Source organism: Tamandua tetradactyla, chromosome 4 (assembly GCF_023851605.1).
Source record: "Tamandua tetradactyla isolate mTamTet1 chromosome 4, mTamTet1.pri, whole genome shotgun sequence".
In the NCBI taxonomy this organism is placed as follows: Eukaryota; Metazoa; Chordata; class Mammalia; order Pilosa; family Myrmecophagidae; genus Tamandua; species Tamandua tetradactyla.
In genome coordinates, this window is record NC_135330.1 from 45776750 (window position 1) to 45802130 (window position 25381).

Here is a 25381-nt window from a genome sequence, read left to right on the forward strand (position 1 = left end):
TTTTCTATATTTTCTGTTTTATTTACATTAATTAATTAAGGCTATATTGGATAAGAGGATGAATCCAGTCTCTGTTACTCTTACTTGGTTAGAAGCAGGTCAGTCTACCTAAGAGATGTTTAATTTTATTTAACTTACTTTGTTTTATTTTATTTTTGTTCAATCTGCTCACTTCAAATATTCTTTGCAAACGAAAAAATAATAATAATTAGTTTGCACCAAGTACAGTGTAGAAAATAAAGTTATACTTATTTTATCACATGAAAGATAAACACAAGATGTATCTTGATTGAGGACTACATAACCACTGAGATGTGTGATAGCAGAGAACAAATAAAACAAGATAGAGTCAAAAAGTATAGGTCTTGACACCAGAGAAAACATCTTAGACTAGGAACAGTTAGGAAAATGAACAGTTGAATGAAAGAGATGCATGAAAAGCACGACAAATGGAAGTTTAAAAATATTTCCTGATTTTTATAGACTTGATTTAGTCCAAACAAGAATGACCAATTTCATTCGACTAGTTTTTAAAGTTTGGCAGCTACTATATAAGCTAGTTTGATTAAAAGACAAGCATTTTTTAAAAAGTGTTCCTCTTTCGACCTACAACAAATTAGGCCTGTGAAACAAAAGGAGAGAGGGCATTACACCATGAAATATGTATCTGTAATATAACGTGTAAAATTATTGCCAATCATATGATAGTTCAGAATACAAAAAATATATGATTCTTATCATTATGGAAATTTTGCTCTTATGAATAAAATCATGAAACTAAATTTACAAGACCTACATTGAATATATGTGCTAAGAAACTTTGAGTCAGGTAAGTACATGCATGCAAAAATTTCAGAGTTCTGGTCATCTTGATCAAAATTGTTCAACTTCTTAAAGATCACTGATTGTACAAAATTCATTACATTTGTATATAAATTAAATCACCTTTATAACCCTAATGAGTTTTCCATATAAAAGGGAAACAAAGGTGATACTTTCTGAAAGTGAAAATAATGCATGAAATAAAAATCTCTAATAATTATGAAGGGCTTACTTGTACATTTTCATATCTTGGGTCTTCTTAAAGTAAATTATGTTGGACAAATAGAAGTAAAATAAATTAAAATCACTCATTAGACTTTACTGATTTTACTCTCAAAAGGAAAATAATTTAATTATCAAAAATGTTTCTTAGTGAAATCATACAATATCTGTCCTTTTGCATTACTTACATGAACTAAACAGAATATGTGAACTCCTAAAATGTAGCCTACAGGGTACCTAGAGATCGACAGAAGCTAGAGAAGAGGGATTGGTTACTTAATATGTACAGAATTGTTAACGAGGTTGAACATAAATGTTTGGGAATGAATAGAGGTGATGGTAGTTCGTTAATGGTATTATAGGTACAAATGACATATTGTAGGTGAATTTGATTGAAAGTGGTTGTGTAAACTCATGTATGTCACCGATTAACACTAAAAATATAAATAAGTTTTTGCATGAACTACTACAAATGTAAAAAAAATAGAGGGGTGTATGGGAAAAAACATAGCTATTACAAACCATGGACTATATATGACAGTAATATTTTAATATTTCTTTCATTAGCAAAAACAAATTTACTGCACCGATACTATGGTTCAACAATAGGGAGGATAACGGGTTTGGGTTTTATATTTTATTTTTATTTCTGGTCTGGAGAAATAAAAATGTTCTAAAATTGATCATAGCGATTTATGCATAACTATGTGATGATATATGAGCCAATAATTGTATACTTTGGATGTTTTGTGTGATATGTAAATATATTTTAATAAAATTCGAAAAAGTGCTTCGTAGAAAATTAGTATCAGGCCTAATTTTAAAAAATACCTTTTTAACTTTTAATTTTTTTTTTTTTTTTTTAACTTCAGAAATACAGATCCAAGCTGTGGAGCCTCTTTCAACATCACTTGAAACTTTCAGGTAAACTATGTAGCTCCTCACCAGAGGCTTAATTATGGAGGAGAGAGGAAACTGACTGTCCCCACCAAACCCATATAATCTGATTTATAAAACTTAAAATATTAAGCAAATGCATAGGCCATGCCATAAGTCAGGCGATGGTTTACATTTTTCCCCAAATGTACAACATGTTTTGATTTTCTCATCACTGTCAATGACATAATAGTAAAGTTTATTAGACTATTTCAAAATAAGCCTGAAGAATATGTTAGTGTGATCTTTTAGATAATGAGTCATTTGAATTTAATCTTCTTAAAATAATGGCCAGTTTTAGATATTATATTTTACATGTTATTGGTTTAGAAATAATATGAGAAATATAAGAAATAATATTGATATAAATGTCATTAATACAAGAGTATGGAAATTAAACTACTAGAGAGGTTTTGAGACAGTCATTTCTTATTTACAGATGTGTTGCTGAACTACAGTTAGCATTTACATCATAATTATAAGAGATAAAAACAACATGCTCTATTCCATTTTCTAGAAACTGGCTCATAGTTAACACTAATTGCCCAAATCTTTTGTGTTATTGTAAGAATAAGCATGATAAAAGCTGGCTTATTTAGCAGATTTAATTATATTTTGCTGTTATCTGATAATGATCTTATTTGACTTTATTTTTAGCAGACTCCATCTTCAAAATTCTGTGACCCAAGACACAGCTGCACTTAACTTTCATTAACTAATTAAATGCCTACTATGTGGTTCTTAACGGAAGGTAGTACCCAAAGAAATGGTGGCTCTTGCTGCACTTAATTTGATTATTTAAAATACAAAAGCAATGCATTTGGAACCTTTAGAGATTTAATAAAGGAGTTAAGGTCCTGACTTCAAGACATTACAAAAGCAATTTGCATTAACTTATTTATTCAACAAAAAATTATTTCATAAGTAAGCTCACTTACCCCTCCCCGTCCTCCATCCATTCATAATCAATTTACCGCAGCATTTGCAATGTTAGACAGACTTATACTTGAGGAGAGACACATTTTATCCACGAACAGACACTTCAATAACTAATGAAAATAAAAAGTCTCCAGAAGAAAGAAAAATGTTCAGGCACATAAAAGTCTGCATGTAATTCAGGGAGCTTGTACACCTGAAGTGATTTGGATACCAGGTGTTCTACTTCATTCTTGCTTGAATATATGGATTTGCAAGCCTTAGCACAGAGCCCTTCCCTGGAACTTTCAGTACAACCAAGACTGCAGCTAATTTTGGACCTGAGGATTACCAATTGCTGAAAATTGCAACTACCTAGAAAAGGAACCCCACTGAGGCATAAAATAAATCTGGAAAGTTCTGCTTACTTTACTCTCTCTCCCACTCCTCACCAACTCAAGTTGGCACCCATTTTTGCCACTACATTCTTAGCCACCTTGTTGCTAACTGGCACACATACTTCATTTCCTGTTTTCTTCAGTTACAACACAAGATATGGATACTTTGTTCAAATCCTGTCCCCCACCCCCAACAATCCACCCCTGTATCATCCTGTGCTGGTTTGAAATGATGTATGTACCCCAGAAAAGCCATTTTTTAATCTTAATCCCATTGGGTAAAGGCTGCCATTTCTTCTATTGCCTATTTAATAGTGTATGTGTGAAACTTTAATCAGATTATCTCTCTGAAGATGTGACTCAATCAAGAGTGGTTGTTAAACTGGGTTAGGCAGAGATGTGTCTCCACCCATTGTAGGTGGGTCTTGATTAGTTTCTGGAGTTCTGTAAAAGAGGAAACATTTTGGAGAATGAGGGAAATTCTGAGAGAGAACAGAATGACAGAGCCACGAGAAGCAGAGAGTCCACCAGCCAGCTACCTTTGGAGATGACGAAGGAAAATGTCTTCCGGGGAGTTTCCTGAAACAGGAAGCCAGGAGAGAAAGCTAGCAGATGATGCCATGTTCGCCATGTGCCCTTCCAGATGAGAGAGAAACTCTGACTGTGCTCGCCATGTACCTTCTCATTTGAGAGAGAAACCCTGAATTGAATTGACCTTCTTGAACCAAGGTATCTTTCCCTGGATGCCTTTGATTGGACATTTCTATAGACTTGTTTTAATTGGGGGTGGACTTAAAACTGTAAACTAGCAACTTATTAAATTCCCCTTTTAAGAAGCCATTCTGTTCCTGGTATATTGCATTCCGGCAGCTAACAAACTAGAACACATCCCTATACTGCCCTCTATTTTCTCTCCCTTATCTAAAGCCCCACTCTTTCTACCCATTTCTACACACTCTACACTCACTTTAAAATATTTCTATTACGTGCTCTGGAACTCCTTTCCATGGTGAATGGAAAATGGACATTCCCAGTATCCCTCTCAGATTAAGCTACTTTTTTTTCAATCTCCCATTTTTCCACGTTATTCTTTTCTCCTCCCCAGAGTTAATCTTATATTACCCGCTTTCTATAAAAATCACTTTTTCTTTGGGGTGCATTTATACTACAAAGATTGATTAAAAGCTTCATGAAGACTTATGCCCATGTTTATCACTAGGGTATAAAAATAATGTCTGCATAATATAGTCTTTGCATTAAAATGTTTATATTTGCAACATATAATTCTCTTTTGGGAGAAAAGAATTATTACAAATAGTCACTACATTTTGATATGAACCATATATGACTATTTCTTAGTTAATATGGGTTCAAAAACTCTATTGTATAATTCCATTAATGCTGAGCAAAAGAAATCAATAGCCATATAATAAGTACGTACAACCATACCTTCTATGAGAAAATATAGTTTTATTTGTTTACTCTTCTTATAATTAAAATTGATTTCTGGAAACATCTATTTGTAATGAACAAACTTAAGCTAAATACCTATCTTTATCCTACCTTAAAAAATTGTAAAATTAAATGATCATCTGCATTTGAGCTGCCTACATTTTTAACTATTCTATTTATACTAGTATTATAGTTTACTGTATAATATAAATAAATATATTTAATTTAAATAAATATGATATAAATATAAATTTAGTATTTTCCACAAATGCTAGTTATAAGCTTGCTTACTCAATACATTAGTCCCACATGTCAGAAGTAAACTATAATTGTGTAACTTACATCTACAGAAGCCTTTTTCCCAACCCCATCCATTAACAACATTGAAGATGTGTATGGACTTTGCTGCAGTGTTTGTGTAATCCTTAAGTTAAAGATAATTCCATATCACCTTTCATACTCCCCGATACATCTTGGATAAAAGACATTCCATAGGGTTAATTTTCCTTGCATGCCCAACATAATACTCAAATGGTAAGTTAGTTTTAGTCTCACAAAGCAATAAAATTACATATTTAACGACTGCTTTTGTAATTAACTATTAAATATTACATATGCAACAGTGAAATGTTCTTTATATTTTATTTTGCTCGTGTTACCTTTGTCAACAATCACTCTGTGTTGTCTCTGTTAGTTTTGCAATGATCTCTCACCAAACACAATAGCACAGTGACCTGAACTGTGAAAGAAATATGTCTAAAAATTTTATTGTTTGGGAGACTATAGCATCTTTCTATCTTCCTTTTTTTTTCTGGAGAAAATGAAATGCTCTATAATTCTCCTTTTTTTCTCAGTTTTGATAAAGTCAATCTTAGTACAAAAGCAAAGGAGTTTATTGAACATATGGAGTCAATCCACTGATTCTAGATTATGGCACATCTAGCTAAATACTTATACTTCGTAGTTGTATCTTTAAAATATTGGGGAGAAATATGCCCTAAACCAGGACTCTATTATGTTTTTTTTTGCCATGGACCACTTTGAGCCCCCTTCTTAGGATAATGTTTTCAAATGCGTAAATTAAAATATGAAGGATTACAAAATAAATCAGTGGTATTAGAATGAAGGTTATTGATGTCCAACTTGTGAGAGAGTCTGGGCACCACAAGTTAAATTTATACAATTCCAGTGTATTTCAATTTATACTTGCTATGAAAACACTTGACCCAGTTATAAAGTGAAAAATTGCATCAAAGTACAGACAACTTTGTGTTAAACATAAATCAAAACAGATGGAAATGTTAGAATAATTTTGTAACCATTTTAAAAATCAGCAGGACATGCAAATATATAGAAATGTATTTTAGATATTGGTAGAACAATGGAATGACATAATTTTAAGGTAAACACATTCATACCTTTATGGCAGTGGATGCAATTTGGATGTGGTGCAGTCTCCTGAGGGTGCTATCTCTGTCAATAAAATAGGAAGCAGCTAGTTGATGTAGCGTCTCCAGAGTGACGGAAGAGCTATTGGTGCCAGAGTCACTTCCTTCAGACCGTTTGCTCAGCTTCCGCTTGTCCACAAAAATTGTGAGTGACTCCTCTCCTGCATTAATAACAGTTAAAATTACTCCATTTTCCACATAAAAACAATTTTCAGTTATCTGTCGGAGGGGAAGCTTAGTTTATGATCATAATGAAACAAGGCATTGAGAAGTAAAATGAAGAGAAGGAATCTAGCAATTTTTGCTCATGGATATTTACCAAGCACGTAGAGAAAGGCCTGAGACCTGGTAGATTCTCAACACATATTTCGGGAACTGGTTCATAGCTAGCTTTTGTGGGATGATTTCTCTAGCTTTCACTGACTTTCATATATAGTTTAGCTTACCTAACACTCATATGAATCCAAAGCAAATTAAGATAATATGTAGAATGAGCATGAGGCTTACATAATAAGAAACTGTAGTTACTCAAAACTTTTGGTCACAGAATAGCATGACTGGAAAAATGGAAACATGGTAATGCGTATCACCAAAGTTTAGCAGTTTTCAACTATGCATTTAAAACGCAGTGAAGGCATAGGTGTGTCTATAAAACATAAATAAATACACACACATATGATTAAAAGTAAACCCACCTTTCACAGTCTGTTCAACATGGGGACATTTTTAAAACATGTGGAAATTATTTGTTAAATATGGCTCGTGATAGCGTGATTAAGGAGGATTCTTACCAGAAGAAGTGGACAAGCCAGGGAAGGATACATGAAGCTGCTTTCAGTTATAATTAGGTGTTTACTTCTTGAGTGTTTAATAGGGAGAAGCGATGAAGTCTGAATTTTCCTTGCTTCTCCTGTATCTGCTTCTCCCAAACTATTGTATAATGTTTGATTATCAGTTAGAGCCCCATTTAATCATAAATGTAAGCACACATATAAGTTCCAATAAATTGTTATAAGATAATAAATTATTCATATTTTCCATGGTGTTATAATTTATTTTTATACAGATAACCAAAGGTTTGCTTTAGTTTGTACTGATATATGTTATGTTATCTAGGTTTTATTCTGAAAACAGAGAACACTCAGGGAAAAGAAGTCTAGTGTTTTGTAGTATAGGAAAAACAACTGAAAAAAATTAAAATACAATGACTTTAAACAGAAGCACCTAAACAGTATTTTTACTCTATTACTAATAAACTAAGAATTCTGTTACAAATAATGTTATATTTATTTTTTTTGTTAATATGGTTTATGAACATCACAAATCTACCTATTTAAGGTAATGACAACGGATTCTCAAAGTCAAAATTTTAAGTATCTAACACTATAAACTGCAATTTTTAATGTTCAAATGCTGAGGAAAAACATCAATGTTACTTCGATTTAACAATAAGAACTTGAAATCTTCAGCCTTCCATATTTTTACATGGTCATCTAGCACAATTGCCAAACTTGATATTTGTCAAGTTTTCTCAGGAACCCATTTTCCCACTTTAAAACTAACAAGCTAGTGTTATAAAAGGCCACATAAGATTGTCTATTAGAAGATTTTGCATTTTCTCTCCATCTTAAAAATAATATCAATTTTACATTGACTTTGCCCATATAAAAGCTAATCCTAAGTAAGAATTCAAACTTAGGTTCAAGAAATCATGTTAACTGATATCTGTGCAAGATATCAACAGATGGTTTTAAAAAAATCAATGCCCAGCTTATATTTGGACCCAAAATATATACTGGAAATCAAGCAAACTGACTAGGATAGCTTCAGAAAATAATATCCCTCAAGAATACAAATGAGTGGGAAAAATCATGAACAGCATTAGGGCATGTGAATGATAAACAGCTTGGGGTGGGACATCCAAAAGTGAAAGGGAATACAGACCTAAAATGACATAGAAACAGAAAATCCTCAATAATTATTTACCCCCAGAAGATCAATCCTGTGCAAAAATTTGAGTGCATCTCAGAATGAACAAAGAATTAGAGGAAAACTCACCCATATGCCATGTTGTGAAAAAATATTTTAAAAAACACATGAATAGCCTGTGCTGAGATATAGAAAAAGCAACAGTGCTGTTTGTGGACTAAGAAATCACAATTTTCATATACTTTATGAAAATATGTTCTTCCTTAAAGAAAGAGACTGTTTATGAGAGAAAGTGACTGGACATATAAAACAAAACGAGCAGGACATAACTCTGAGTTAGAGACAAAGTAATTCAGCTAGTTTATAGAAACAGCCCCAATAGAAGCAAAACTGTGAGGAAATTATCATATCTATATTAGAAAACGCTTGTAGATATCAAGGGCTAAGACAGGAGTGGAGAAGGAAATATTTTTTGGAACTTGATGTAACTCAGAGATTCAAGTAGCTACATTGATATAGGATATTTTGTGGATTCTACAGTAATACATAGGATGAAGTCTTTGATTTTAAAACTGGGGTGGCTAATCCCTCCTGCTAAAAAACATAACCCATTTAAACAAGTAGAACAAAAAGGGACTATGATCTAACCTCCAAAAATTATTTTAAGAACAGAAAAAGAAATGAATCTTCATCCAAATGGAAAGACTATTAGAAGAAACAAATGAAAACAGTTATCTAGGATTCATAATGAGGTAAAAGAAATAAAATAAATGATTAAAATTTGATAAAACAACACAAATAAGTTTATGATTAGACAATGGAAAGAATTAGAGAAATAAATAACTAAAAACAAAGTTTAAAAGAACACAGGAGCAATGGTTACCATAGAAAATTAAGTAAGGGAAAACTAGAAGGGGGGGTAGAAAAAGAGGGGGGAGAGGAGGAGGAGAAGAAGGGAAAGAGGGAGAATTCATGAGAAAAAGATTTAAAGAACAGAATCAAATAAGTTTTTATAAATATAATGGAAGTGTCCCTTAAAAAATGCATGTCATCTAACAAAGCATATATTAAAAATTATAATTCAATATTCAACATTTATATTTATGACAAAAAATTCTTAATGAAAGATTTGAATTGACATACTGAAAGGGAACATAAGGCATTTGGGAAAAAAAAAAAAAAACACTTCCAATGGTGCACACAATCAATTCACTGGAATTTAAAGATAAGAAAAAAATAATGTGGTCATCCAGACAAACATATAAAACCAGGCAAGTGTAGAGTACAGAATGTCATAAAATATTATGGCAGTAATATGGTCTATACTGAAACAAGGAAGTAAACTTTTTCCAATGCTTCCAAAAAGAAAATGTGAGACAAGAATTCTACGGACAGCCAAATTTTCTTTGAGTTATAAAATCATAGTCAAAAAACTACACCCAAGAATTTGAACTATTCCATACATGAGCTTTTTCTGAGGAATTCATTTTGGTAACAAGCTTAAAACAACCTTGACATGATTGCCAAAACTTGTATAAAAGGTCAGAATGAAACATTGAATGTATTTTATTAAGATTTATTAAAATATAGAGATAATGAGACAACATAATAAGCAAGTGTGGGGATCCAGAGCCTAGGATTCCTTTCCATAGCCAGAGCAGGTTATTTCCTGTAGCCACCTACATGCCATGAGCAGACATCAAAGGTCATCAGACCTCCTTGGTTGGAAAGAAGGTACCAGTGGTATCATCAGCAAGGCAGTGTAACCTCCCTCTCATGATCAACGCAGATATCCAACCCCCCGTGTCAGGAGACCCTACTGAAAAGCTGTTCTCACACACTTGTTCTAAACCTTCATTAAACCCTTGCACTAGCCCCACCCCTGTGTGGAGCACTAACCTTCATTTTCCACAGCCGGCCACCACCAGGGAAGATCTGCTCTATCCATAACTCCTAATAAACTTACGTCTAACTCCATGCCTGATGTGTCTTTTGTTCTTGGGCTGCCCCGACCTAAGCCCTCAAAGAACTGGGTTGGAACATAAGTGTCCATGATGATATAAAAAGTAATACAAGCTATAACAAACCAAGGAGAAAAATAAATAAGAGGAAACTATAATAAGTTAGATTATTACCTCGTTATTATCAGTTCAGTAGAGGAATATCACCAGAAATTGACAATTGAGGTTTTAGAAGCTTTAAGTACAGTTTCAGTATTGCTTATAATAGGAGTGACCAAAGGATTATATAAGCAAATAATATTTTAACTTTCTAAATACAATATGAAATGCGAAGAAGAGCCAGGAAAAAAAAAGTATAGCACACATATGTTCTCTATTTGTTTATAAAATATAAAATAATATTCTAGAAAAAGGACATTTAAATAGTAATGCAAATAGCCTAAGGTCAATCATTGTAAAAAAAAATCAGTTTGGTATACAAAGCAAAACGCAGCCTTCTGGCATTTACAAGGGACGTATCTGATTAAGTAAGATCAAAAATAAAATGACAAAGACATCATTGCAAATGTGTGTAAAGAGAAACAGAGTTAATATTTGATGTCAGATATTATAGAACTATTATTGCATATTAGAATTAAGCAATACAGCTAAAAGAGTGCTTAGAGGAAAATGCATATATATACCCAATGCTATCTGTATCACAAAAATATGAGTTAAATATATGTCTAAAACTAAAAATAATGTGAATTTTATTTCAACTCACATGAAATAAAAGAATTAACTAAAAAGATAAAATAACACTCATGTGTTATTGAGTTAGAAAAACAACAGAGAAATAAAAATTTTTAAATGAGAAAAATAAAAATACCCCATATTGCTGAAGACAAATTTTTACAAAGTTGCTCTAACAAAAATATTTTATAGTAAAAAAAAGTCCAGGAAATATATGCAGAAATAGACATATCTAAGTACTACAAAGTGACTTCAACATACATTTCTTAGACTTAGATCCAGGGGGAATAAAAAAATGAATTGATTAAAGATCTATACAATAAAATTAATAAGGTAGATCTTATAAATAAATATTAAACCTATATTGCTAAGAAAGGAAAAAAAATCCAAGAAGAGGTAGAAAATTTATAAAAGTGGAACATATATTCTGTTATAAAGAAATCTTTAGTAAAGACTATAAATTATTTTTAAAATGCACTGTCATTCTCTGAGTGCAATATAATAAAACTAAAAATTAATACAAAATAAAAAATGGATTTCCCCAGGAAAAATTCTCTATTATATAACTCTTAAATTTGAGAAATGCAAGCAAAAATTTCAAACTTTCTAGGGGAAAAAACTGACAGAAATATTGCATATTAGAATTAAGCAACACAGCTAAAAGAGTGCTTAGAGGAAAATGCATATATATACCCAATGCTATCTGTATCACAAAAATATGAGTTAAATATATGTCTAAAACTGAAAATAATGCCAACAAAGAAACTCACACGAAATAAAAGAATGAACCGAAAAGATAAAAGCATGTGTTATTGAGTTAGAAAACAACAAGAGAGAAGAATAGAGATAATAAGGCAAAAGCAGTTTTTTGGGGGGGAAAGATCAGCAAAACACGCCAACAACCCTTTCAATTATGTAAATTACAAAAAGAAATGATTGAAGTAAACATACAACTAAAGGAGAATATTGAGAAAAAACATAAATGATTATTTTGTAAAATATTCCACAAAGAATTTTGAAAGCATAGATAAAATATATGTTCTAGGAGTGTATTATCTATTAAAATTCACCACAGTATAGATAGAATATCTAAACAGACCAATTGAAAATGGTCAGTAAACATCTCCATGAATACAAAAACAAGCACAAAACATTTAATAGGTCCAAATGGCTTCACAGGGGAATTTTGCAGAAATTTTAAAGATCAAAAAATAAGATACCTAATAAAATATTTCCAAAGCGCATGAAATGAGGTAGACTTTCAAGTTGTTTTCTATGAAATGAGTGCATAATTTCACAAAGAGCTGGCAAAGATTATACAAGCACATACATACACAGAAAATAACAAAACCACTGACAACATTACATCTTTTGAATATTGATTCAATATCCCATAAAACAACAGCAAACAATCCAACAGTAAATTAAAGGAAAAAGAAATAACTAATAACTAATATCTCATGACCAATTAGGATTCTTCCATGAGTACAATGATGGTTCAAATGTGGAAAACATTAACAACATATAAATAGAACTTTATTACTGCTAAAAGGCATTAGAGGCAAATTTATAATCATTTCTTATTTTTAATTAATGAGTAATCTTATGATAATCCCTTAAAAGGATAAAATTTTCAATCCACAGACTAAAAGGCAGCATCTTACTTAATGGGGAAATCTAAGAGGAAGCCCATTAAAATTAGAAAGAGGCCAATATACCCAATATAGGCACTACTTTTAAAAATATTAATAAATATAATGGAATGCAAAGAAAAATATAATTGGAGAAATATGGGTAGAAAAAACTTTAAACTTTATCACTTTGCAGATAATATGATGATGCATCTGGAAAACCCACAGACAGCAATGGACACAGTAACAGAACTTGGTAAGGTAGCAGGAAATAATAAAACATTACTAAAGCGATAGACAGAAATATACAATTAATAAGTAGGTAGAAATTATAATGGAGTAAAACATACCATTTTAAAAAGCAAGAAAAATGTAAAACCTATATAAGCAAAACTATAAATCAATCCTGAAAGTGACAAAATAGGTATTAATGGAAAGACATATTTTGTTCTTGCACAGGAACAGTCAACATTATAATATGTCATTTGTTCCTATTGATTTATAGTGTTAATGTAATATGATTAAAAAACCCAATAGATCATTTTTTTGGATTGTTTCTAGGACTCCTCATGTCAGTTACAAATTTTAGATGGAAAAAATAGCCTAATAAAAGTCACCAGGATAACTTTCCAAAAGAATAGGCAAAGGTAAGAATGCCTTACCATATGCACATTGTGAAGTCTGTTTAATTAATTAAAAGAACGTAATAATGATACCCAAATAGACACACCAATGGAATAAGAAAGAGAAACTCCTCAAAAAAACAAGTGCATACGGAAATTTAGTGTATGTTAAAGATTTAAATTCATTCTTTGGGAAGGATGGACTTTTTAACATTTGACAATGTGAAAAGTGAATAGTCATTTGAAAAATAAAAGATATTATTGGATATTAGCAAATTCCATAAAGTTTGGAGGTATACATATTTAATAACATAAAAATTTCACCAGAAAAAAACTGGTGAAGTGCCATGGATAGAAATACATTATTATGACTAAAAATTCAGAGTCCGTAAAACAAAATAAAGCAAAAATTATACCATGTAAAATCAATTTTTCTCTGTACAAACAACCATAAGAAAATCAAGTTTATATTTGCTGGAAGTTTGGAAAGAAATATTGCAACTTTTATAACAGATAAAGGGCTAATAACTAACATTCCAAGGGTACATGGGAATCAAGAACCACCCTAACACACACATACTCAGAAGATTCATATAGAAAAACAGATAAAAGATAAAAAATAAAAACAAATAAAAAACAGCCTTTGTAAATTTGAAAAGATACTCAATCAAAGGCATAGTATGAAAAATAAAACTAAATCTATATATAATTTCACAATTACAGAATTTTCAAAAATCCAAAAATTTGACAAAACATTCTACTGGTAAGCTGGAGAGAAATAGTCCCTCTGGTATATAGAGGGGAATTCGGCAATATTTAGCAATATTTGACTCAGCAGTCTTACTTTCAGGAATCTATCCCAAAGAAACACTGGCTAACCTATGCAAAAAGTTTCTCATTGAGGCTTTATTTGTAATATTTGAAAAATAGCACAAATGCCTTTTAAAAGGCATTTCTATGTATGACACAAGTAGACTGTATAAAAAATGTTTCACAAGTGGCATGTTCTTAAAAAGGGAAAGATACAAAGACATAAATATGTGGTGCATACATGTGTTTATTTACAAAACAGAAACACTGGAAAGATAAAGCAAAACCTCATATTAACATTTATTTAAAGGGAAAGGGAGGGACCAGGGGGTGGTGAAATTTTGGAAATAAGACTTCACTGAAAATATCTGGGTATAGTGGTTAAAAACTGGAACATTCGGCTGCTGAACCACTATGTTTATATTCCTTCCAATCTCCAGTGTTTTGGAGCAGCTAGAAGGAAAAATTTGAGATGATGGAATCTTAGCCCACGACAAATTCTGGGATCTGTTTTAAAACTACTTGTTTTCGCTTTTTTTTCTTTCTTTATTTTTTTTTTGGTTATAACTACTTGTTGCAAAGTGTGTTTTGAAAATTATTGCTTTTTTCTTTCTTTGCTTTGTATATATGTTATATTTTACAATATAAAAAAGTTTTTTTTTTAAAAAGAACTGGAAGCACACCAAAAAAAGGCTTTATTTATTTTAAAAAGGAAATTGAATCAGGTAAGTAAACAAAATCCCAAAAAAATTAAATCAGAGGCCAATGTTCCTAACCATGTGTCAAAGTCAGGAAGAAAAGAATATTTTAAGCGACTTTAGAATACCGGTTTTGAATGTAGATGTTTTTTCTATGTTCTGAGCACAAATAAATGTGAATGTAAAACATAAACTTCACTTAGTCTCTTTGGAAGTAGAATTACTAATAGTAGTAACAGTAAGGTGGTTATATATTATATATTTTATTTTTTATAGGAATATGTCATTTGTTGTACTAGTCTCTAATTTCATTTAAGAATGAAATATAATGCCAGGAGTGGACATAATTTTCATTATCTGTCTGGTCCAGGTTAAAGCATGCTAATTCACAATTTATGAATAAAAAATTCATAAATAATTGGTGGATTTGTTATTTTCATGTTATGGCTAAAATAAAATTCTAGACGATTCTGCAGTTCCCAGATGATCTCACATGGAAAATATATTGTTTTTTGTTTCATTTTTTTCAGTTTCCAAGTTCAGTCTCACTGCATCCCCAAAGTTTTCTACAGATTCTTTACTTGGAATGAATCCTAATTGTTCTTTATAAAATCTAATCTCTTTTTCAATTTTGTACCATACTAAATTCAAAACATTCATTCAATCGACTTATTGAACATTAGGTTTGCCTTCTGGAGCCAGATAGAAATGCAAGAAAGCCATTTTAATATGTGAAGAGAGTCATATTCACTGTCTCTCTTTGTATAAGAGTGATTTTTCCCATCATTACAGATCCTCAAACATTAAATGAAAATTATTTATCTGCGGACAACAGAGTTAATTTCTACCACTAGGATGAGCTCCTTCACCGAATTTTGAGATTGTAGAAGAGAGAAAAATATAGAATCAGTTGTTACAGTGGGTAACAGATGTAAGTGTACCCAGCTTTTAGTGTCTATTTGGGTTCCAATGCTGGCTTCAATTTAGATCAGAAAATCTTGAATAATTTAAGACTCAGTTTCCCATCATGTAACATGAGCATGATTTTAGTTCCTTCCTCAGAGAAAGGTTGTAAGCATGGATCAGATATTATCTAAGATTTAGAATGTGACTACAATAGAGAAAGAATTCAAATATTGATTGTATATTGTTATTCTCGTTAACTCACCACAATTCCTGAGAACTGCAACTCATTCCATACTTGACCATTTCTGGTCATTTTTGCTAATCTGCCTCAGTTGTGATGAATAGAAGCCTACTTTCCTACTTCTTTAGAAATTTATTAACTATAGTCTTACTGTTTGTATTCACATACAGAGAGTAAAGATTTCCCCCAAAAGTCCTTTAAATAATGTGTCCTTCTCTAAGCCCTCACTCTTTATGTAAAATAGTCTACATCTTCAAACTTTTCTTAATAGGACCCCAGTTGGGCCCCCTTCACCAAGAAAGAGGAGAATAGCATATAATTATTTTTAAAAATGAATTAAAGCTAATTTGATGAGAATATTTTACAAATATTAGACAGCACCATGATATGATTGGAAAATGACATATCATAAGCACTAAGGCTCCCTCTTTTGAGTGGTCCTCCTCATAGTGATATGAACAATGAAACAAACACTGAGATGTGTTTGAGAATCAGAAATTCACATAGGGAAATAATGGCCTATAGTCATCATCATGATGTTTTCATTCTCTATCTATAGGAGACAAAAATATTTTCTTCTGTTTTCCAGTGTGTGCTAGTTTGGAGCTATCATATAGCCCAGAAAAGACCATGTTCTTTTAATCCCTTCCTGTGGGAGGAATCTTTTGATTAAGTTGTTTCGATAGAGCTAGGACCCACGCATCAAGGGCGGTCTTAATTCTTTGCTGGAGACCTTTATGAGGATAAAAGAAGGAGAACACTCAGAGAGCTCAGAGTGAAATATCCAGAGAAACTTAGAAAAAGAAAAAGCCTCCTGAGGAACTGAGAGAGCTACTGAAACAAAAAGCTGAAAACAATGGATCCTAAGAGCAAAGGACCAGCAGATACCTTCCATGTGCATTCCTACGTGACAGAGGACCCCCTTGTGCAAACAGCTGTTCTTCAGAGAAGTTATCTTCTTTTCTTGGTGCTTTAATTTGGACGCTTTTATGGCCTTAGAACTATGAGTTTGCAAACTAATAAATCTCCATTGAAAAGCCAGCTCATTTCTGCTATATTGCATACTGGGAAGCTTTAGTAAACCAAAACAGAATCCGTATTTGTTTGTAAGTTACAGGTAAACATGCCTTCCTACTTCTACCCTGAAGAATAAATATGTATTTCAGGCTCAGGGAAAATAAAATACAAAAAAGAAATCATTGTAACTCTTTACATTTTTTAATTAATTCCATGATTTAAAAAAATGCTGACTCTAATTGAAGATTTATGGAGGTAATAACATAATGTGGAGAAACCATGAATATTGGAGTCAGATGTATGTAAGGGCAAATTCTAGCAGTTCATAGTCCCTCTGTTTGATGATTGTGAGACTTTGGTAAAGACACACAAACTCTTGGCATTTCCATCTCCAAAACAAAAGGCAACATCCTTCACTTGAATGTTTGGAAAGATTAAACAATATAATTCCTCTATAGTGCCTGGCAGAACACGTAACATTTTACATTAAATATTAGTTTTCTTTCCTTTATCTTTTTTATTAGGGCCCAACAGTAAATGAGAAGGCTTCAAATCTTCACAAATTGAAATTTCATAGATATTGAATTTCACCACAGAAACCTAGACTTAGTCAAAATTGTTTTCTAGTGGATCTTGTAATCAAAATGTATGGAGTTATTAAAGATAGTGGTGGATTATCATTTCCAATAACCAAATAAAGAGAATACATTCATAGATCGCTCACATTTCTTCTCTACAGTGGAACATTAATCCATGTATCCAAAAGCTTTCTCTGCAGGGAAGCATGTGGGGTAGTTTAAATCTGTAGTTTACATTACCCAGAACTGCTCTTTCTTTTATGAATGCCTGCTTTAAGACCTTACTTACAGTAGACCAGACAGATATATTCAATGCAAGCTGGTTTGCTTGTGCAAAATTTCATATTTTTTAATCATGGGTTGTGTTCTAGTTTGCTAGCTACCAGAATGCAACACACCAGAGATGGATTGGCTTTTAATAAAAGGGGATTTATTTTGTTAGTTCTTCAGAGGAAAGGCAGCTAACTTTCCACTGAGGTTCTTTCTTATGTGGAAGGCATAGGATGGTCTCTGCTGGTCTTCTCTCCAGGCCCCTGGGTTCCAACAACTTTCCCCGGGGTGACTTCTTTCTGCATCTCCAGAGGCCTGGGCTAGGCTGCAAGTGCTGAGATGAGGAATGCCGAACTGCTTAGGCCGTGCTACCTTTGTGCTCTCTCATTTAAGCACCAACCAATTAAGTCAAATGTCACTCATTGCTGCAGACACACCTCCTAGCTGACTGTAGATGTAATTGGCAACAGATGAGGTTCACGTACGGTTGGCTTATGTCCGCAGCAACAAAATTAGGTATGCTCACCTGGCCAAGTTGACAACTGAATCTAACTAACACAGGTTGTTAAATATATAAAATATTTTGACAGGGTCATTCACTCTACATGGAGAATAAGCCTATTTCAGTTCTCTTAAGAGTTTTGTTTTTTTTTTAATTATGCACAATACTCACTTTTATGATCTTTATGGTTTTCACAGAGTCTTGAGATAGAAGAATGTGTTCTCAACTTTTATTGTAAATCTTCCTCAAGTATTTGATTATAAAAGTTGATCATAATTCTACATAAATGCCATGCAATATTCATATTTGAAAACTGAGATGGTATTATTCAATCAGCTAAAAAAATTCTGTGTTCAAATGTCATTTTTATTCATATTATTTAACCAGCTGTAGTTCAAAAGCAAGGCATGGGTACCAAAGGACATCCAGATATTTTGAAAAAATGAATGTGATTTTGAAAATGATTCAACATTATGAGTCTGTTAGAAAGTGAAAAGGATTAATGGCAGTGTATATAAAAAGATGTGATTATTCCACATAGAATTCATGCAGCTGGGTTTTTTACAACCAAAATACTGTGATAGTTTATGGACATTAAAAGCACTTATTACAGGACGTTTTCATAGAGAATGAGAAACAGAGGGCAATGAAAAAATATCATGATTTTAATGTTTATCCCATGATTGTTTCATAGGATTAGACACTTGCTATGCTGTGTTGCTCAGAATTAGTATTTATCTATTCTGATCTTCAAATCATCTGTTTTACGTCCGTGAAGAACAGAAATTAAAAAGTCTTCATATTACTCAACCTTTCACTTGAGTTTTCTGAATTTGTATTCTTGTGCATATTGTTACTGAGGATAGAATTAATACTCACAAAAAGTTTGAACAGGAAATGGATAACAGAATGAGTAAATTAATCTAACTTAAATTAATAATGATGTTGTGAAAAACTGCATTATTCTTTACAATTACTTACTGAACCATCATGGATGCATAAATTGCTATTGACCCATTGTAGAGAAGGACTATGAGCAATTCATGACTGAATTCCCTTTATCTTATTGTTGGAAAGGAAAATGATATGGTCACTGGAATGTGAGTAAACCAGATGTATGTCCTCACCTAGTACAAATTTGTAAGAAGTAACACAGCATTCCAACTTTTCACTTCTCTTTCCCTCTGCTAGGAGAATAGTGTACCCAAAGATAGGCTTTTCCTCCAGCTTGATTCCCCAAATGAGAAAACACACAGACCAGAATCACAGGTTGATCCAGAGTGTCAACATATGATATCAGAGAGAAACAAGTCATTATGTACTAAGATTGGGGTTCACTAACATTTGGGGTTCAATTTTTACTGCAATGAAGCTTACTATTAAGGGTTGCAGTGTCCCTTCCTTCCTTCCTTCCATCACCATTGCACTTCAGTTGTCTACTATTTAAAGCATAGAGGACACCCAGAAAAAAAAATCTGTTTAGGGAAGAACTCTTTTTGTTCATGCAACTTCTTAAAATTGAAGATCGCATTGCTAAAGCCTGCTTTGCTGTGGTGTGAAATTTACTGATATAAAATTACGATTTCAGCAGAAATTCTCTTCACAAGAATAACGATGACAAATATGAGCAAAGTAACTGTTTGTAGGTTTTACTTCTGAGTTAATATATTATCTAAAACTATGCTATTTTGATAATAACATACCACGTTATTCTTTGTGCTAGTATCTTATATATTTCAGGCATTGCTATTATTTTGGAGAGATGTCAGGTTCGCATAGGGTCTACTTTGTTCCTTCTACTGATAAACATTCTTCCCTAGTTCTACATGCTAAATGGTACACCTTTAGATGACAACTATCTTTCTACTAATACAGTTATGTGGGAAAAAAGAATGTTTTAGAAACAAATAGACATATGAAAGGAGCAATCTTAGAAAAATAGTCTTCTGGAAGAAGCAGTGCTAAATATAGAAAGACAGTAAGAAACAGACATGCTGACAACACCAATTGGCATCTGCAAGATATTATAAGAAGGAAATGGCTAACATTATACAGCTTTGACAAAGAAATTTAATGTGTTTTGCAAAACACTTCAAACATAAGCAATAGACCTTACAATGATTAACAGTTATCCCTAAGAAAAGACTGAAAAGTTTCTAAACAAAATTGCCCACAATAAAATTACATGAAAAAATAAAAAACAGGGAACTGGAAATAAATGGTCCCCGGTTAGGTAGAACTGAATCTACCCTGAGTGAAATATAATTAAGTTGCTTCTAATTTGGGAGCTGTTTACCAACAATTCTATAATGAAAATTTTTGTTACATATCTTTACAAACTCCTGCTATTATTTTTGTCAGATTAATTCTCAGAAGTGTGATTCCTGGAACAGTTAAGTGCACTTTAAATTTATATAGATACTTTAAACAGTGCTGTTCAGATTTAATGTGCATATAAATCACCTGAAGATCTTGTTAAAATGTAGATTCTGATTCATTAATCTGGGATGGAATCTGAGATTCTGCAATTCTAACAATTTCCAAGGTGAAGCTGATGCTGATGTCCATAGACCACACTCAAGTTATGAGACTCTAAGCCACAATAAAATTTAATTAACAATTTAAATGCCTGTTTTTATCAGTGATTCTGAGTGTTCTTTTAAGAACTATTTTGGGTCTTAGCACTGTTTTAGGTAACTCAGTATATATTTGTCAAACAAATGGACAGATGATCTATCTCCCCTATGTGTTATATAAAAAAACTAGAAAAATTACAATTACATTTCTGATATTATACTTAACATTTATCTTTTGCCTTGGTTGCCAAGAACACCATTATTAACATCAAACGGCATAGCAATCTTAATCTCATTTTCTCCTTTTTAACTGTTTCATTATTTATATAAATGGTCTCAAATCATTTTAGTAGATAACTGGCCTGTAACCATTAAAATTAACTAACAATATTGCTTTAACTTCACATTTTTCATTTCCTTTATCAGAGAAACATGAGAGAGGATGAAGTGATATAATTAAGTTCTGTGAGTAAATATTTACTTTTAAATGCAACCCTTCCCCCCACTTCATTGCATTTATTTTAATGATTCTCTTGGATTTAAAACTTCAGAAAATATTTTTTTCCTTTATTTCAGTTATTTTTGTTAGAATATATGTTCTAATAGAGGGAAACAGTTCCATGCATTTTCAAGTATTGGTTTGTACTTAGTTAATGAATATATTGGCAGATTTACTTTCTTAATTATGTCACAGTTAAACTAAAATGAGAGGAATTTGTATTTCCCAAGAATATACCAAGTGAAAATTAGAAAGCAAGCTGTGAATTGAGTTTGAAAGAAGATAGTGCATGAGGTAGAATTAAACACTATCTGTGGATGGTTTATACCCAACATAATTCACACAGAGCAAAGTGAGAATTGACTATTTCTCAGATTAGATGATATTATTCTGGATTTCTTATACATATGGTGATGCAAGGAATTGGAAGAAATCTAATTGTTATTCTATCCACATTGCATTCCAGCGGCTGAATTCTGACCTCTGTTCTTTCTTTGAAAGAGACACACATAAGTAATATATCATAAAATTTTCAAACTAAATGAACTACTTTTGAAGGTAAAGTTAATTATACATTGTGTGGTTGCTAAAGTAGTATACATTCAATCACTATTCTAGTAAAATAAGATTCTATGTATCCATCATGAATTTTTTTCATTCCAATACTTAAGAAAATATTTTCTCTGTTTAAAAAGAAATCAATATTGGATAAAATACTTAGGTTGAGGAATATGGTAACCAAAAGACATGTTCTCGTAAGCAGCACCTTCAGAAAAAATTTCCAGAAGACTGGCTCTGTGTATCTAAAAAGAGTGACCAAACTGGACTTGTTTTTATACTGTTCTGAATGGAAAACATCTTTTAAAGTTGTTTTGTGTTAATAAATTTTAAATGTTAGGCATTTACTACTTCTAGGATGTTTTTCAGTCAAATTTTTAAATAACATCTTTATTATGGAACAAGTACTTTTCCCCCTCACTCCTCTACTTTCCATGGAAAAGTACTTGTTTGAACAGCTCTCACTGTCATCCAAATCCTGACTGCTGTTCACAGAGCTGCAGTGAGTTCATAGAAAGGCCTGGGGTGGGAAAGGAACTGACACCTCAGTAACATCGCATCATATTCCTGTTTATCTTGGGATCTGCTTGCCCTTAAGAGAGGACATATTTTTGCTCCTCACCGCCTCGGGTCATGGAAAGACAGGCTTCATAGAGGACAGACCAGCAGCTTTCCAGGGCTATGACTAGGTGGATAAGTGTGTACAATTCTGGAGATCCTCATTTGGAGATGAGGATTACGGCACCTTTAAAATTGCCATATAACTTTGCTATAAATTTTCAAATAAATCCTGTTATAAATATTTTGGTCTCCATCCTCCTTTGTCCTTTGTCTTTTAAAATTAACTTATAACCCTATTTGCATCCTTTTCAGTGGACATCCGCACCCCATGCCCATAAGTCCGATAATTTCAAGGGTTTATTTTGCCCCTAGTCACCCATTTTTAAAATATATTTACATATTCAGTACACACATACACTATTTATTCACATAATTAGTAGATAAATATACTTTAAAATTTTTTTGAAATATAGTACAAAAAAGTCATGAAATTTATTCCATAGCAAGAAATCAATATATTTTACAAGTGCAACTTTTTCAAGATTGATTATTTAAACTGAGTGGCTTATTTCATATAGTTAAGCAGTGATGGATTTTAGATACCATTATCCAAAGTAGAAACAAGAGGAATTGCTATACTGATAAATACTCTGGAAGTTATAAAATGAAATGTGGGGAATGTTATGTGTTTTTGCACTTATTTTTCCCTATAGGAAAGTAATTCATTCACTGACTTTATCTGACGTAAAATATTTCATTATAGACTTCAAATATGCCATTCAAAATTTTATGTCTAAGTCAATAATATGATGTACCAAATACCTCTTTGGAAAGAAAAAGTTGCTTTTCACAAGTGTCATTCTGGCAGTGAGTATAATACACTCAACATTAAATTCACTCTAAAGATCTAGTTTCTTGGGAAAAATCCTGCTACAAAATAATTGCCGCTTTGCTTAAAGATTTGCTTATTTACATGGCATTCTCAGTGTGCTTGTATTATGGTTGTTCTTTGGACTTAGTCAATTAAGAAGTGGAGAGAGATTGATAGAGACAGAGATTGGTTGAGAAAGAGGCAGAAAGAGAGAAAGAGGCAGAAAGAGAGAGAGAATGGATGAGTTCCAATATAAGAAAACAAAAGTAGAAATACAAGTTTATGATCAATCAGGCAGAACATATGACGCTAAACGCATTTACATATAGCCAACAAAGAAGCTTTAATGTAATTACAACATCAAAATTTAAACTGCCTGAATTATACTTGGTATGATTTTAATTGCAATTAGTGTATATCCTTAAGTTACTTAAATACTTTCATGCCTTTTAGCTGAATTAGTAACATCAGCCAAAAGAGATTCCTGAAGGAGAATATAAGAAACATTTTGAGAAGAAAAGGATTCCCACAGCAAATACACCGTGAACACTAAATCCAAGGATTACTCAGCAAATAGCAGGTGAGTGAAACTGACAATTTTCTAGAGGGGCAATGAAATAGTAATATTTGGGTAGGAAGCAAATATCTTCAACACGGAAGAATCTATCTAGTTCTTGTGTATTTTTATCTATTCATATATGCATTTCCCCTTAAGTAAACAATAAAACAATTAAATAGAAAGATTTGCTGTAATTTTGGTACTAAGAAACAAAACTGTTCATGAGAATTCTTCTTTTTTTTTTTATGTCTTCTGCCATCCCTCTGTCCCTTTCTTCAAATTCTTATTTGGAGAATATACGCTCTGAAATTTTTCTAAATGCTCATCATTGTTGACAAAATAGTAGTAAAGCCAAGTATGTATTTTAAAAGCGTGGACTTTTAAAAATAAAGTACAGAAATAATTTAATTTTCTTTTTACTTCATTGCATTAATAATAATTGACATTACTAAGCACAGCCTTCCTATAATCATTGTTTTCACAATTATTGGAATATGTGGTGATTTTTTGGCTATCCACGCTGTTGTAATAGCAATAATAGTTCAAATGCATTGAATGTTTAAATTCTGTTACATACAATGCCAAAGACATTTTCACTCATTAACCCTAAACTTTCCATGACCATAATACACAATTATTACTCTATACCTTTCTAATGCCAAGGAAATTAAAAACCTGAGAAGTTACTTAACAGTTTTTAAAAGTCTCACAGATGGTTAAAAAAAAAAAAAAGGAGGAGGACGAATCAGGATTAAATACAAGTGTGTCTGATCTCTTTAACTTATTATTTTATTATTATTCCTTTATGGAAGAAAATATTGGAGAAATAGTGAACATTCAGAGCCTCAAGCATTTTGTGTTCACCTATCGCCCCTAAACTATACTATCCACCTTAAATTCCTTAAGGTCACACAGAAAATTTACATTCCCTAAATGTGTCTATGGATCTACTACTTACCCAACTTCTCTACCACTTGTTCACTGCACTTTCTTGGGTCCTTACTATACCCTATTCTGAATATTGACTTGTGATACTGACCTGCTTTTTTGGCTCTCTGAATTAGCTTCTTTCATTTGACCTCCTCTGTGAATTAAGATATCAATTATTCTCTGTTTATATCATGAATGTTTGGTATACATCTAGTGAACTGGACAAACTCAACCCCCTGGTAAAGTGTGGTTTCACTTGTTCATTAACAAATATTAAATAACAACCCACTATGTACACCAAGCAGAACTATAGTCACTAGAGTAAAGTTGTGAAAAATGCTGGTAAATTTTTCAAGGAAAATATACAAGGATGACAAATAATAAGCCAACAGACAAATAAGTAAACTGATTTTCCATAATAAGGAATATTAAGAAGAATGCAAAGGAAGACCACAACATAATTGAGCAAAATGTATACTGCTGATAAGGTGCTCAGGTAAGGACTGTCTGAAAAAGTAACATTTAAATAGAGAACTGTGTAGGTCATTGTGGCTAAAAAAATTAAAGCATGAGGAAGAGTGAGGTAAGATCTGATATGAATGCCATGGTTAGATCATTCATGTAGAGCCCTGTAAATCATAAAAAAAAAAGAATTTCATTTTAAGAGATCAGTTCAAGATTCTAATTAAAACAGGGAATGATATGATCTGATTCAAGTTAAAAAAAATGTATTTGG

The 25381-nt window shown here is 32.1% G+C and overlaps 1 protein-coding gene and 1 long non-coding RNA gene across 2 annotated transcripts in view; one reads left to right on the forward strand and one right to left on the reverse strand.

Moving 5' to 3' along the window:
* The window catches only part of LOC143680773 (uncharacterized), a 79776-nt gene extending 77810 nt beyond the window's left edge, over positions 1 to 1966 (forward strand). The window contains exon 3 of the long non-coding RNA XR_013174172.1: positions 1917 to 1966. This is a non-coding gene — a long non-coding RNA (uncharacterized LOC143680773). The remainder of the gene's footprint in view (positions 1 to 1916) is intronic.
* BRINP3 (BMP/retinoic acid inducible neural specific 3) overlaps positions 1 to 25381 on the reverse strand; it is a 553553-nt gene that overhangs the window by 233019 nt on the left and 295153 nt on the right. The window contains exon 4 of the mRNA XM_077157266.1: positions 6164 to 6354. Within this exon, the coding sequence (XP_077013381.1) occupies positions 6164 to 6354 (191 nt within the window). The remainder of the gene's footprint in view (positions 1 to 6163; positions 6355 to 25381) is intronic.